Raw genomic sequence first — 16000 nt, 5'->3', positions numbered from 1 at the left:
TAACACCCCCTTCCCTTAAGTAAACTTTTAACAAACTGGTTGTTTCTCTTCTTTTTAACAATCTGGCTATTTGGTGGTGTGTAGCATCCACAGACAATTGCCCTAACTCCCGAATGACCTTGACCTTTGGGTTGCCGAGGGATCACCGACCGACTGACCTCGGACCTGCTGTTCTAGCGAGGAGATGACGTGAACAGCATGCTGGAGAATCATCACTTTGGTGAGGGGCTGGGTGGAGCCCGACTGTAGCGCCACCATCTGGCCAAGTTCCTTGAACGCCTCATTAATGTCCCGCACCCGGATTCTGGAGGGGGACAAAAGTCACACGTGTACACAAAATTGCTCTCTCAAGATTACCTAGCTAGCTTGCCATGACCACTTAGGGAGGAGTCAGACATGGTACATTAACTTAATATTCTCAATAATGTTGTTCTTACCTGGCCACTAGAATAGCTCTCAAGATTAGCTATATAATAGATCTCAATTGCTGACCTCTTTGTATAAATCAAACCAATTGTACATACTAATTACTCTTAGAAATGTTGTACTTCTCTAAACTAGATTACATTTTAGATTACATCAGCATTTTACTCAATATTTTTCAAATTCTCATTATTATTTTACCTAACCGCAACCAACTTGCTGTCAAGATCTTTATGAAATTGGCTTATCTCCCCTCTTTATAAAGTTTTTCTTCTACACTTACCTGAGTCTCCATTTCTTAATTCCATTCCTCTTACAAATTACTTAAATATTGCTTAAAAAGTCTCTTGAATAGTTATAACCTGCAACTTGTTCTTGAAACTTTTATATTAACCTAAGAAACCTACCTTTGCCCGAGTACACAAGTACCTATCAGCTATGACACAGGGAACTTTGCATAAAATAACATTTCAAATTCTTAAGAGGCCAGCATATACCAAATATCAATGCATCAGAAATATCTATCATAACATATCTTCATAGCAAATAATAAAGAATACATAATTATATAACAAGCAACATTTAAGTACATTTCCAGCAAATACAAAAATTTTCAAACAAATCTTATCTAAATTAACCATCCATTAAATATGTAAATAAAAATTGCAAACGTCATATCATGATAAATAGATCTTTATTTTCTTTAAATAGTAAGAATTTTTTTTTGGAAGTGCTCAACTTCTGAACCGATATGTTAAAGTAAATACACAGGAAGTTGATGTACCTTTCCCGGGCATTGTTGGCCTGACGTCGTACTCTCTCCCTTTCCGCCTTGGTTTCAGGAGATTCATCTTCGTCATTGGGTTCACTTCTTCTAAAACAAATAACAGCATATAATCTGTTGCTTGGACAAAAAAGCCTTCTCAGAATCTACTCAAGCGGGACCAGTAGTTCTAACAAAGACCAATTAAAACAAACAAAAATTGAAAAAATCATTTTAAATTCTTTTCCGATTTTGTAATGTATAATTTTCCTATTCTAGTACCCTGCTAAACTGGTGTCGTCTCCGTACCTAGATCTCTTACTAGGGGGACCGTTGCCCCCGGGAGAGGTGACACTACTCTTTGACCCCTCCCCCGAGCTCTCGCTTTTGTTCGAGTCGCCATCGATTTTGTCCATCTTCTCCTCTTTCAGGGCCAAGCTGGCTTTCTCTGAAGGAGCACCTGTTTAAAAAAAATCATTTCCTTGAGTTACCTCCCTTTCCATATAACTTTCACCTGATTTCAATTGAAAACTGCTTGCTATGATTGCTCATGCCAAACTTTTTATTATTTTTTTTACACATGAATGACATCCGAGTGAAAAGGAATTTTTTATCTCACCCCTTGCACCCACCCCAAAAAAACCAAACTGTTCATACCACATGTAGACAGATACACTAACTACAAGCTAGGATTGAGACTCACCATCAAGGCTCTTGGACTCCGTGTTTTCTGATGTGTTGTGATGGCTCCCCTAAAAATTCAATCATAAAAGTTCTTGAAACATTACAGAGAGTATGGCAAAAATTTAACGGTTTTTTTTAAAAAACACCATTAATCATTTGTAAAAATGAATTCATAAATCACACTTGATAAAGTTTAGGGGCCTAATATAATACAGGATTTCTTCTTAGGTTATAAATCTTTTTTTTTTCTTTCTTTTTTTCCTTGGCTATGAATTTCATCTCTCTCTCCTCTCTCTCTCTCTCTCTCTCTCTCTCTCTCTCTCTCTCTCTCTCTCTCTCTCTCTCTCTCTTATATGACTGATGGAAAAACCTTGAGAAAAGACACGCATCTGTGAAACTGCGATTTAGTGCCTTTAGCCCTCCTGATTTTCCTATCTGCACAAAGACCCAAGGCCACACAAATTCTCCCACCATCACAGAACAGAACCAAACATTAACTTCTCGAGACACATGATGCAGAAACATGGGTCCTGATAAGCTATTACTCAGGGTTGCATCCAACTCTTCAAAAGTGGAGGTAGGAAAATAACCCCAACATGTGGCTTTCCTGCCTTAAGACTAATGACATAACCGGCTTTTATGCCAAATGCACACTACCAATTTGTATACAATATTGAGCATGCACTGAAATACAATCAACATATTTCTAACAACAGGTGTTATGATGGAGTTCATGGCCAAATGACCAAAGGCAACTAAAACATTCAAAATACAAAAAAAATTTCGAAAGTTTTTCCTCTGAAAAAAAATTTCATTAATTTAAAAAATGCAACTTCAAAATCAAAGAGGCAAAACCTTTAAAAAAAAAAGAAAAAGTACCTCTAAATTCAAAGTTTCAAAAAATTTCAAAGTTCAAACACTTAATATTGCAAAGCTAGAATTTTTAAAATACCTTTAAAAATTTTTTCAAAAGGTTTGTTTTAAAATGCACTAAAATTTTTCAAAAAAAAAATATGAAAAGACTTACAAAAGGCCACGTCCTTTTTAGAAGTCCCGGCATGTTATAATAAGAAATATCAAACAAGTTTTCCTTCAGCATGCTGGCTTAAAAACAAAGTTCCCAACAATCTTTAAGTGGGTAAGTTATGGGGTAAGGGGCGAAAATCACAGCCTCCGACTCCAACACCAGACACTCAACAACTGAATAACACCCTTGTCGTCGCAATCCTATATACCAGCCCCGCCATACTCTCTCGCAACAGCTAATGACAGATTATCAACACATTAATTAATGAATTAATGAACCCCCCAAAAAAGAAGAAAAAAAAGAATTTTTTTTTCATCATTAAAATTCAAGAAATCTGGCAGTCAAGGTCAGAAGAAATCATGAAGTCTCAAGATTTCCTTGGCTGGCGACAAACCCAGGGGGAGCCAATTCGGAGAAAATTCTTGAGACTATTTAGGGCATCAATAGTCACTTGTAGAGATAGTATGTGACCGAAGAATGACAACTGATTTAATAAGCCATTTATCTCACTTCAAAGAATGTACTGAGTTTTTGTATGCCATGGCGTCGTCAGAATCGGAACGTCTGACACAGAGGATCCAAGACTGGCGTTCATTTTGACAACAAGATTTTTTTTTAATATCCATAACCCAATTCCTGCTAACTCTAAAGCCAACCTTGGATCAAGTTCTATGCAAATTTTTCATCTTCCAAAAAAAAAATGGAAGCTTTCAGACAGCCATTAATTAGAAAAGTTTTAATTGTATCCAGGATTTGTCAACTAACATGTCTGGCAAAAAAAATATATATTTTGGGATTAATCTCATAATTTATAACAAAGACAATTATATTGTGGTGCGCATGCATCTCATAATCAAATCTTTATTATTAGAAACATCATCAAAATGCCATTTGTCTTTAAATTCCATTTTAAGCTTAACATTGCAGAACACTTTGATCTTTAAATTACTGTCGCTGCAAAGTCGTCCTTTAATATCATATTAATAAAAACTATCCACAAATGCTAAAATTAAGCATTGTCTTAGATTAATCACCCATACTGTCATCTCTGCATTAATTTTTTTTTTCCAAGAACCTTACAGTGCATCGTAATTCTTTACAAATTATCATATAAACATAGCCACTAATCTGTATCTTTAAGACGACATCCTCACTTGATCTATATCTCCTTGTACTCTTGATGAATTACTAATCCAGAAAAAATATAAACCTCAAATGCCACAGACTATGCATACCATTACCCCACTGATAACTTCCCAGTTAAACCACAAACTTAATTTCTACAAAAGAAAACAAGGGAAGCCAGGAGTAAAAAAAAAAAAGATTCAGGCAAAACAATCCTATTCTCCCTTTGTTTCTCTCTATGTCTTTCTAATCATTCACCTCACAAAGAAACCTAACTCTGTATATTCCAATTTAAAAATGGCCCAAAATCTTTTTTCTGTTGCTGCCTCTGCATCTTTCTGTTTCTTTCAGTCTCCCTTATTCTTTCTGTCACTCTCTCTGTCATCCTTTCTCTTTATTCATTGTTTTCCTTTCTTCTTCTCACTTTCTCTCTCTCTTATTACAGAGCCCCTTACCATCTGATCCACATGACTGGAAATTCCGCCCATCCCAGAGTAGCTGGACATTCCACTCATACCATTGGGGTGGTTCCCACCCGAGTGCATCATGGACAGATTCTGATGACCGCCACCACCACCACCCACTGCTGCTGCCGCTAGACCAGCCATCTGTGGTTCCCCTGCGTGATGCCGCAAAACATGTATTGCATCGTCTAGACGCTCTTCCATACGACTTTGCTAAAGGAAAAAAACAAAAAACTATCGCTTGAGATTCAAAACAACCATTATCAATTCTTTCTTTTTTGTCAACATTTATTATTTCCATCCCCCACTCCGCAATCTAAGCTGCATAGGTCCATTCTGGTAATTTTTTCCCTAATTTAATTTTCTATAAACTTGACTACTTTTTATCCACAATTTTTGACAATTGTCATATTCAGGAACTATCATGCAAATTTTCAGAGATTTATTATGTATTTTTTTTTTGGTCAGTCATTATGCTCCAAAGATGGCGAATCCCAAACTTTTTTCAGGAAACACATTTCAAATGACCAAGCAAAAAACTCCTCTCTCCACGTTCAAAATGTAGTGATTTATGTCTATTCGGCCTTGTGATTTTTTTTCTCCCTAATTTTAGAACACTTTGCAACTATTTCTTGACCTAGCCTTGATCACTGTCAGGATGTTTTTATGACAATTTAAAAATAGATTCTGCCCTTTACTTCCTATGTGGACATTAACCTTTTGACCACATATTTAGTTTTTCATATAATTTGACAATAAATATAACACAATTTTTCCCCTTGAATGAATATCGTACCTCCTAGTCATTAGAGTGCACATTTTTTGTTATTTTGATTTCCATAATTCCTCCCAATTGAAGAGTTCATATTCATTAGAGCATCTAATGAGGTATGGTGCTTGATTACTCTTGGTTTTATAATTTGAAATGAGTTCACACTGCATATACTAACGCCGTATATCCGGTAATTTTCGCAATGATCTATTTTCACTTTTTCGCAAACTCTTTTAAATTGCAAAATACTGAATGCGCAGAAATTATATATATCCTGTATCATTTTCTGTAGGACACCTTTAAACCGCGAAAAATGACTAACGGAAATAAAAAATGCTACATATTTTTCCCATTTTCGCAAATTTTGTGACACCCCCCAAAAAACCGATATAACGTATATGATTTGGTGGATGGATAGCCAGTATCCATTTTAATTTTTGTGTTGAAATCACAACAAAAAAGAGTGCATTAGAATCCTCTATATCTCAACATCTTTCTTTTGAGCAATGAAAAATAAATATAAATTTCAGTCAGTCTTTGGTCGGACAACCTTGTGTATGGTTGTGCCTACCACAGAGTTCTGAAGGTTTTGTCAACTTACATGTAGTCAAGTTTTTTTGTTTAAAAAATATGGGAATCTTTTTTTCATTTTAGTTAACAATATTTCCTTCACCTCTGACACTTGTCTCTCAACATATCAAACAATTAATGAAATTCACAATTAATCAACTTCACAACACGCTGTGTTTTTGGCCTTAAATCTCATCTATCATATTCACGCAGGGTCTTTGAACAAATCAAATTTTTTAAAAAATGTCAACAATGAGTGCGAAAATTTCTGGGAATAAAAAATTATAAATAATTTATGCTGAACTATACGGTGACATACCACACGCAAATAGTGAACTGTCCAGATTTGCAAGGAGCTCTACAAAGTCTCTAGAGCTCTCACGACGTCTTTGCCAGATTAAGCATGGCTAGGTCGGTTTATTAGTTATCTAGGCACATAAAAGAGTCATCAATCTGATCTGGGTCCAAACACAAGGATTTCACAGAAATCAGAGCATGATTTGATGTTAATGTTAATGAAAAGATTATGATTATGAATGATTAATGGAGAGAAATATTGGAATTAATCGTTTCCACTATGTAAATGCAACAAACAAGAGTTTTGATTAATGAGATTTGTGTAGTTAATGATTAGACATAACAACAAGGAAAGGTAAGGAATTGTTTAGTCTTTGAAAGACCTTTCGATAAAAGTCGTGATTTTGTTTCAAAGAAATTCCCAGTTTATTTGTCTCCTTATATATACATAATGCATTTCTAGACCTAAAAAAAACCTGATCCGAATATCTGGAAATGTTAATATTTTTCATCTAAAAATTCTTCTAAAGTTGCAAGCTTAACTTGAAAAAAAAAATTGTATGATTTTTATTAAAAAGCTTACAAAAAAATATTAGTAAGAAAAAAATTATGTTCCAGGTAAATTTGAAAACAACATTTCAATAACATCTAGAACATGTGTGTAATAGTTATGCAAATTGACGTAAATTTGTTAAAATATTAGCATTTAAGAACTGCTGGTTTTGTGGTGGGTTTTTTATCATGTAAAAAATTAAGACATTTAAGATTTAAAATGAAATAATGAAAATCAAAACTGTCAAAAAATTCACTAACAAGCCGAGACAGAAACACAACAAGCAATCACAACAACGAACAATGAACAAGATGTGAGGATAAAAAAAAATCGTGAAACCGCATACCTCGCCCGTGACAACATGCTCATGCAGAACTAGAATTGCATCATCCAGCCTCTCTTCCAATCTGCTGGGCTGTGATTGGTTAATTCAAAAAGTGCAGTTAGTCACATGCAAAAAGTTACGAGAACAACATGAAAGAGAGATTGAATCGAACCATGGAAATGAAGAGGCTGAAAGATATTCCCCTTAACCTGTTATTTTATGACATGAAATGAAGATAATGAGAAGAATGCAGTGTTAGAACATCATTACAATTATAATGAAGAGTACATTTCAATGCAGGATAAAAATTTGTTTTCGCTATTTCTGTAAATGAGAGAATTTAAGTAATAAAATGCCTTGGTCTTAAAAAAAAATCTTTTTTTCTTCTTTTTTTTTTTACTGTATAAGTGCTACTTAGAACCTCAAACTTCTTTCTTTCTTTTTGGAAATAAAATTTCTTTTTGTTAAACTATTTCTTTTAAAATATAAATCTTTTAACAAAAGTTTGAATATATGCAAAGATCATATTTATTACATAATTCTTTAACCTCCGCCAGAGTGCAGAAAATCAAAACCCCATACAAATCATTTTTTTTCCTTACGTAATATATCATAATGCATAAAACCAGGAATCATTTCTCCATATTTTGGCACCCCCCTCGCCACCACCATCACGTAAAAATTTACATGTAAATGGTTTCGGTACTAAAATAAAATAACCCCGGCTGATTATCTATGCCTTTAAAGACCAGACTCTGATTTATAGACGACCATAGACAAGTTCAAGAACAGTTTATATGTATACACACTTATTTCCGTCATTTGAATTTTGCACCGATGACCTTTTATAAGTTCTAATGTTCTCACAATGATGATGATGATGATGATGATGATTATGATGATGATGATTAAGATGATGATGATGAAGATGGCATTGAAGAGAAAGAGAACTAATAGCTGTGACACTGTTTGACTGATGAGAAGATTAATGGGGGAAGCACTGGGGTTGTAGTATAAGTACCACTGATTTATTAGACAGTACAGCACTCACTCAACTCCCGATTTCCAAGTCAAGCTACCTCTCATTATGTCAGAGGGCATTTCACTAGTTGGGAGTGAACTTTTCAATCTTTTTTCATTAGAGTGTTTTAAGGTGTTATGGGACACCTCCATGTTATGAAGTTTTATTTATCGAAATACACAATAAAATCAAGAAAAAAAAATCATAATTAGTTTCTTGCGCAGTGGTTTAGAGGGTTCACCACAGATCTATAAGTCACAAGTTTGAATCCCTCTGGGGATTTAGAAATTTTTACACTTTCAAATTTTTTTTAACGTATTTTCTGGTTAAATATTGTAAAATTTGAAAATTCTAAACTGGTGAAGGTATTTCAATTATGATGTACTTTAATCCACATTAATATTAACTGATGCCCCAAACTATCTAAACTTAGCACAGTTTCTACACGATTTCATGAAATGGCTGTTCTAAAATTTCAAAAAAAAACTTTAATTTTTGTTAGAGCAATGAGACTGGAAAAATCCCATTATTTTTAAGTATGCAATAATCTCTATTTTCATCTTCCCTTTTAATCCTTAATATTATAAATCAGGTCTCCAAGCAAAAAAAGAAACATCTATAAAAAATAAATATTTATCTGATTGTTAAATATTTTTGTCTCTAATTATGTAAAAAAAAAATTCTTGGAAAATGGTTTGAAATTCAGGTCATGAAAGGAAGGGAAATATTTTGAACATATGCAATGACTATTTGCAAACTCTCTCTCTAATCATTGTATGTAATTTATTATCCTGTAAATCACACATACCATTATGCAAATGAACTTCAGAGCCCTACTTTAGATAGAACTCTAAAGAGAAAAAAAAATTCAACAGCTTTCAATTAATTTTAAAACTGCAAATTCATTACAAAACATCTAATTGAGTTCAGCCAAGTCAATCATATTAGAAAAAAAAATATTTCAATTTGGAAAAAATTCTAAAAAAAAAAATTTTTTGTTCAATTTTTAAAAGAAATCTTTTCATTTCATTTCATATCTCATTTATTTCACTTTTTTGGTAATGGGGCGGAGAGAAGTTTGAAAATAGAAAATTGGCATCCGACTTAACAAGGCTTGATGGCAGCTAGTGGCCATTTTTAGACCATATTAATGCCCTTAAGAAGAAGGGCTCTTTATAAAGGTAAACATTATTTTAAGGCTTAAAGTTTTGGAATTGTTTTTTTACTAAATGACAGTTTATGGCTAAAAAAAAACTGTTTAAGCAGATCTGATGGATAGTCTGTTGACCATCAAGCTTCCATTAAAACTCTTGTGGCCAATCAGTTAACACTTACAAGAATAAGGGAAGACCCCCCAATCTAATACTGCTGATTGGGAAAAGTTTTATCCTAATTTTCTGACAGGGTCAGAGCAAATGAAGTGGATTCTGATAGATCACTCTCTTGAATATTAACTGTCATAAACAATGCCAAGGAACTGTAATTAGATTTCATTTGATCACAAAGAGTCTGCACTAAGGAATGGGGGTGACAAGGTGTTTTATGTTGATAGTGTCAATAAATATACAGTAGGAGTCTGAAGTATTTACTGTATTGCACTCCAGATATGTGACAAAAGCAAACTTTTTCCTAATAATAAAATGAATTAATTAGGATTTTGACAAAAGCATCCTTTTCATAATAATAAGACGGAGAAAATCAAGACAAATTTAACATTACTGCACTAAGCTTAAATGCATGTTGCGATTTATAATGCACCAGAGTTATCAATCATAACATCAAATGTGAAAATTTAAAATGTAGAGTTGAACATGTCCTCTTAAAACAGAAAGAAAATTCCCAAGGACAAACTCCGGCACCTATTGGCTAAAAATATACACCAAGGTTTCTACAACATGCAAACAAAACCAACAAACTAGGGGTGCACAGTGGGGGGTTAGGGGTGTTACAGGAGCGGTGGTTGGGGGGGACTTACCAGAGAATGGAGGGGGTTTCCCCCTTCAAAGTGGGGCGAGGTAGAAGTCTGGGTGGATGGTCTCTGCCACTGACTTGATGATCCTAAAACAGAAAGCAATTCTTCAGCATCACAAGAGACAGAAAAAATATATTTTGAAATTTCTCTCATATTGCATATATATAATACATTTATTAATTGGATCTTGATGAAGTCCCCACCACTGATATGGGTCTTATAAAGTCAAGTAAAGTTAATTCCAAAAAAAAAATTGATGACCTTGAAATAAAATATTTGACCTTGACACCAAACATTTTGACCTTGACCTGTAACAGCAAGTTCTTACCTGGGGGTGGTGAAGATACTGGGGTGGAGGGATTTGAACCGTAGCTACTATTGGTATGATCTGTGGGTGAATATATCTGTTCAAATAAAGAGAAAAAAACACATCTTAAACACTTCCAACATTTTCATCTAAGTTTTAGATTATATCAAAAGTAAGTTGTCCATCTTAAACTTTCCAATTCTGTGTGGTACTGTGTTACAATGATACTCTACCACTTATCAAGCAAAAAATGCCATTCTTTGTTCCTGTGCTAAAAGCATGCTCTTTTTTAATTTAATAATCTCTACTTATTGAAAGGAATGATACACTATTTCAAGGTTTAAACTCCGATGTTAAAATAACCTCACATATTTTGCAAAATATTGATAGAGGTGACCCTGTTACGACTTACAGATGCCAGAGCTTTGTTGATGGCGTCCCCGGTCTGCGACCCCTGACCCCCGCCTCCGCTGCCCCCACCATTGACCGTGGGTGAGGTGGTGGAGTATGAGGTGGTAGGGATGGTGGTGCCCGGTCGGAATGTTGACATGGGGGGTAGTCCCAGGTTGTCCTGGGGTGGAGGAGGAGGAGGAACATTGGAGTAACCCTGTAAAGAGAGACAGCAGGTCAGTCAATAATCAAAGTATCGAAAGTACTCCAGGCACATAATCAAAGTACTGAAAGGACTAAACACACACAAAAACACTTGTGTCAATTATCAAAAATACTCATAGCATTAATTCATATGTTAATAAGTTCTTGTTAGAACTGATGGTTAGATGTCATTAATCTCAATACTCATGTACTGACAAAGAAATACACTACCAGAAACATAGCTATATTTTAATTTATTGAAGGTAAAGAGTTAGTACCAGTATCTCTCTGCTAACTTCTTTTTCAGATTTAAGTTGTTTTTATCACATGTTAAAAAGAGTCCAAGATGGTCATCATGTTTTACTGGTAACATAATTGAGTTTTTGATTTGAAATTAATGCAATATCAGGTATTCCAAAAAGCCTACATGTACCATTACACAGTCAACCAGCAGTGTTTACACTTCATAACCCCCTCTATTCCTTCCTTTATTTTCATTTATTGAATCTGTTTCCTATTCTTATCTTCAGAATAACACCTGCTTGCTGAAGCCTGAAGCTTTAAAATGTTGAACATGATGGAGATTTTGTTCTACATTATTTACATAAGAGGAGCAAATTGATAAAGAAAACAACTAATACTGGACAAAGTCTCTCTCTCTCTCTCTCTCTCTCTCTCTCTCTCTCTCTCTCTCTCTCTCTCATTGAATTTTTCTAGCAAACAGGTCCATTATTTTTCCATTTCAAGGACTGCTTTCAAGACAGTAAAGTTTACATGCCTCTAGTTATAAGACAATTTAATCCAATAAAAATCCCATTTTTCCTCAATTTAAGTAAGCTGGTACAATGCCAAGCTAAACATCTTACACACACACACCACTTTACCTAAAATAAGTTCGTATCATCATTGAATTTAATGTTTCTATGGAAACGGATTCACTCTGGCAGATCGATTTTTTTTTTTTTTTTTTTGGGGGGGGGGGGGGGGGGGGGGGGGGGGGGGTTCCAATAAATGAGCCTTGGACATATGAAAGTAAAGCATGCCAGTATTGAAGATATTCTAAGTTACATACTGGAAATTATATTAACTGCATGGAGAACAGGACTCTCAAAAGAAGTTGAAGTAGGTATCAGAATTTTAATTCATTCGAATATATACAAATGAAGAAATTGAAGCCACAGCATGCTCATTCATACTTTTTCTAATGTTGAAGCAGAGTACCACCTCCCCTTCAAAAAGAATACAAGAGGGAAAAAAAACCCAAAAATTAAGAACATGATCTCGCATCTGGTTCGGTATAAAAAGCTTTGTGTGACGAACTTCATTCTGGTAACCACGGTAACAGGGGTTACATGTCAGTGAAATAGAACTGACCCATTCCCTTCTGCCCCTGTCATACCCACTCAAGCGTAAACCAGACGACAGACGAGAGCCCGTAATCTCCCAATTATATTGGTTTTTTGTATCCTAAATCATCTTCTCTCTCTTTTTTTTGTTCCAAAAATGACTGCGTTTTCAAATTGATTTCCGATTCTATTTTTGCAATTTGTGCTACATCTCAAAATACGTAATTTGCATTCAGAAATGTTTTTTGGGGATAGTTTTTTTTTCTATTTGCATTTTGATAGGTTTTTAAGACATGAAAAAAAATCTCATTGTTTCGTTTTTAAATGAGATGAAATTAATTTCCTCTTTTTTTTTAACATTCATAATTACTCCTACAAATTTTAATAACACATGTACTCTGAATAATTAAACAATATATAAAAATAAAACAATACAAAATATTGCAATCTATGCTTTAAATATCCTTCATGAATCTAATCCAATGTATTTCTTTATAATACTCTGCTCAAATTTATTACATGCTACTATTACAACTGCCTAAAAGACATGGGAATTGATAATCATAAAAAGAAATTTCCTTAAAAATGGCAACAGTTAAAACTCTACAAACTCAATTTCATTTTCAATATATTGTAAGCAAGCATGGTGATTTGGGATGAAGTGGTATAGCAATGCATATCAATGGTGTGTCACCACTTCTAAGGCCTCTTTTTCACTCACTGGAGCCTCTGTTTCACTCACTGAAGCCTCTTTTTCACTACACTAAAGCCTCTCTTTCATATTTTAAAATATCTCTAGCTTGACATGCTTCATAAGCTGTAAGCAGGCTAAACTTAATTTTTTTCAAACAGGAAAAATTGCAACTTGATGAGTTCTACATGTTTCTTTTAATCCTCTATATATATCTTCCCCAGAAAGATTTTTAATTTTCAAAAACATTGCATTCTATTCCTCAAAACTTTCTGATCATGGTTAATATTTAAAACAACCTGTAAAGTCTGCAATAATGCTTTCTTCAACATTTAACAATGGACCAAAAGAACTCATTTCCCTACATAGAAGTAATTATTAAGATTAATAAACTAGCCAACTCAAGTATACAATGAACAAAAGTGAAATAGCAGTAATACTGTTTAGGATGGGCCAATGTTTACATAAATACATATTTGATGCTGATAACGTTCACATAAAAACATTGATGACATTTCCTAATTATTATTAATTATTAAAAAGAGGTGAACACTACTAATTCAAGAGCATCTTGTATATTAAAACCAGCTTGTTAATTTGATGAGGGTTCTCTTGAAAAAAAAAAACACATTGAGGGATTTTGAGACAGAATGTCAACTTAACTAGAATTTATTTATTTCTCATGCAGAAAATGTGACATAGTCTGTTCTAAATTAAAAGTTTTAGCAACATTTTTCTTTTAAATGGAATATATGCATTTTTTTCTCTGCAAAAAAAGAATTAAAAGCTTAATGTATAAAAACAGCGAAAAGTGAGCAATTTGTTACAGCAAATATTTAGTTATTTAATTAATTTGCTTCAAATACTATTTGTATTAAATCAGCTGTTAATATCTTTTTTATGTTTTATTTATTAATAAACCATAAAGCCTGAATGTATATTTAATTAGTTAGCTGTTAAAAATTAGCAATTGAAAATAAGTTCTGTTAAGGCAAACCTTTCACCAAATCACTGACTGTTGTAAAATAATTAATGTTATCAAAGATTTAGAAAGGACAAATACATTGTATATAAGAATACTAAGTAAATGAAGATGATTACTATCCATCTATCTGTGTGAAACTAATGATATAGGTTGTGAAAATGTGAAAGAAATGGAAAACTGTATTTTTTTGGTTGCCTTCAACAACATATTTTGGGATCGAATTTGTTTTTCTGCAGATAAACATTCTCTTTAAATGGTGTTTTTAAGTAAGAACTTTATTCTCTTCTTAAATTTCAGACCACTGCATTTTAAATTAGAAAAAAACCTTGTAAAATTCATGCAACAAATGAAGTTGTATCTAATACAAATCATCTGTCTTTACTTTAGGATACAGAAAGTTTACAGAAAGTTAAACCACTTCTTAAAAACAAAACTACAGTAATATTTCCATCAACACAACAAGAGTCTTTATACTAAAAGAATAAAAAATTCCCCGAGACCAAAGTCTGAGGCGTATCTGCTCACGACACACTGTGCAGACAAGAAGTGATGACAAGAGTACACTGCTATGCCAATTGCTATACCAACCTGTTGGGGGTGATGCCTCGATGAAGGAACAGAGGAGGAGGAAGAAGAAGGGGGGTTATTTCCCAACCACTGCGCGACCATTACTCCGGGCGAATGTCGCACGTCGGAGTTCCCGACTGGAGAGGACCTTACCATGTCGTGAGAGTGATGCATGCTGGGATATGCTTGAGAATGATGACTGTTGCCTGGCAACATTGAGGGATATGTGGAAGTCGGAAGTCCATTGCTGGAGGACCAGGGGTCGGGCGTGTTATGTCCAGGACCATCTAAAAATAGAACAGAAAACCCCATTATAGATTCATAATCACCCTGTCTGTTTGAGAAGCACGAAAAAAGAATATGACACCTTCAATAGAACTCTATCTTTGGTGCACTTTCCACCCTGTGTGTCACAAAACATCCAATGATATTATTATTCTTGTGACAGATTGTATAACGTTTGACCCTCCTTTCCATTGTGACAAAATGGCATTACAGGTTTTACATTTTTTTTAAATTTGGATTTTTTTTGTTGCTAACATATAAAAAAAGAGAAAAGAGTCTAAGGCAATTGATATTTAGTGTGAATTTAACTAAAGCAGCAGTTTAAGGACAAATTTTTCAAACTACTTAAAACCCTGAAAGCTGAATCAATTTCAAGGCCAAAATTTTGATCAAAACTGAAACGTATTAATATGATAATTAATTGTTTCAAGGTGAATGGATGCTGCATATTTTTTTATGTGCGTCTTAACCATAATTGTTTCGTAACTTTTCCATTTCTGTTATCAGAAAAATATTCCAATAAATCAGAAAGGTGACAAAATTAACTTGATCTTGGAAATCACTTTGACAGACTAGACAATAGAGGGTCTATCTTCATGTTACTTGGACCGAATTAGCGCCAAAACTGGGGATTTTTCTGGAAGCCAAAGACAATGGCAAAGAGGGTCAAATGTAACATCCCAATAGTACCAAACATGCATTGCTTTGGGCATTGTTTGCAGATATAGATGGGAATTTTCTTAATCTTCACAAACCGAAATGCCTGCACATAATCGGTTCAAAGTAAAAATAACCCCATTAACTCATGAATGTCAAATCAAAATGATTTGGTTGACAGGTTCAATCCACCTACACTGGGTTCTCCTTAATATTTTCCTTCTCTTTCTACAGCAGCAAATGAAAGTGGCTTGTTCCTTGTTTTCGTTCGTTTTATTGTTCCAAGAACTTCTCAATGCATGTATTACCATAGATAACGACGGTAATTACCTTTTATATTCTTTTTAATTTCCCTTTCCAGGAATAATCAAAATACTGGGATGCTCATGAATAGAACAAAGGTCAGAATTTGTCAAAAAAAGGAGACCATGTTTACAAGAGGATCGAACCTTGGAGCAGGATTTTGATATTAAAGATGCATCAGGTGTTGAAATAGATACCTCTTCCCCTGTCCACTAATTACACAGAAGTATCTTATATAACATATGCGTAATGTAAAATCATTCCCCTTT

The 16000-nt window shown here is 34.0% G+C and overlaps 1 protein-coding gene across 4 annotated transcripts in view; it reads right to left on the bottom strand.

Moving 5' to 3' along the window:
• Nucleotides 1-16000, bottom strand: part of LOC105345239 (transcription factor 4) — a gene marked incomplete in the record, with an annotated part of 55095 nt that overhangs the window by 7051 nt on the left and 32044 nt on the right. For 2 of the 4 annotated variants that reach the window (XM_066088651.1, XM_066088661.1), the window contains 10 exon segments: nt 159-304; nt 1208-1297; nt 1469-1646; nt 1890-1938; nt 4478-4699; nt 7025-7093; nt 10000-10082; nt 10325-10400; nt 10716-10910; nt 14508-14773. In XM_066088651.1, the coding sequence (XP_065944723.1) occupies nt 159-304; nt 1208-1297; nt 1469-1646; nt 1890-1938; nt 4478-4699; nt 7025-7093; nt 10000-10082; nt 10325-10400; nt 10716-10910; nt 14508-14773 (1374 nt within the window). 4 annotated transcript variants of the gene reach the window in all.

This window comes from Magallana gigas, chromosome 1 (assembly GCF_963853765.1).
Source record: "Magallana gigas chromosome 1, xbMagGiga1.1, whole genome shotgun sequence".
Taxonomy (NCBI): Eukaryota; Metazoa; Mollusca; class Bivalvia; order Ostreida; family Ostreidae; genus Magallana; species Magallana gigas.
Note: the sequence above shows the minus strand (reverse complement) of the source record. Positions and strands in the feature narration are given on the sequence as shown.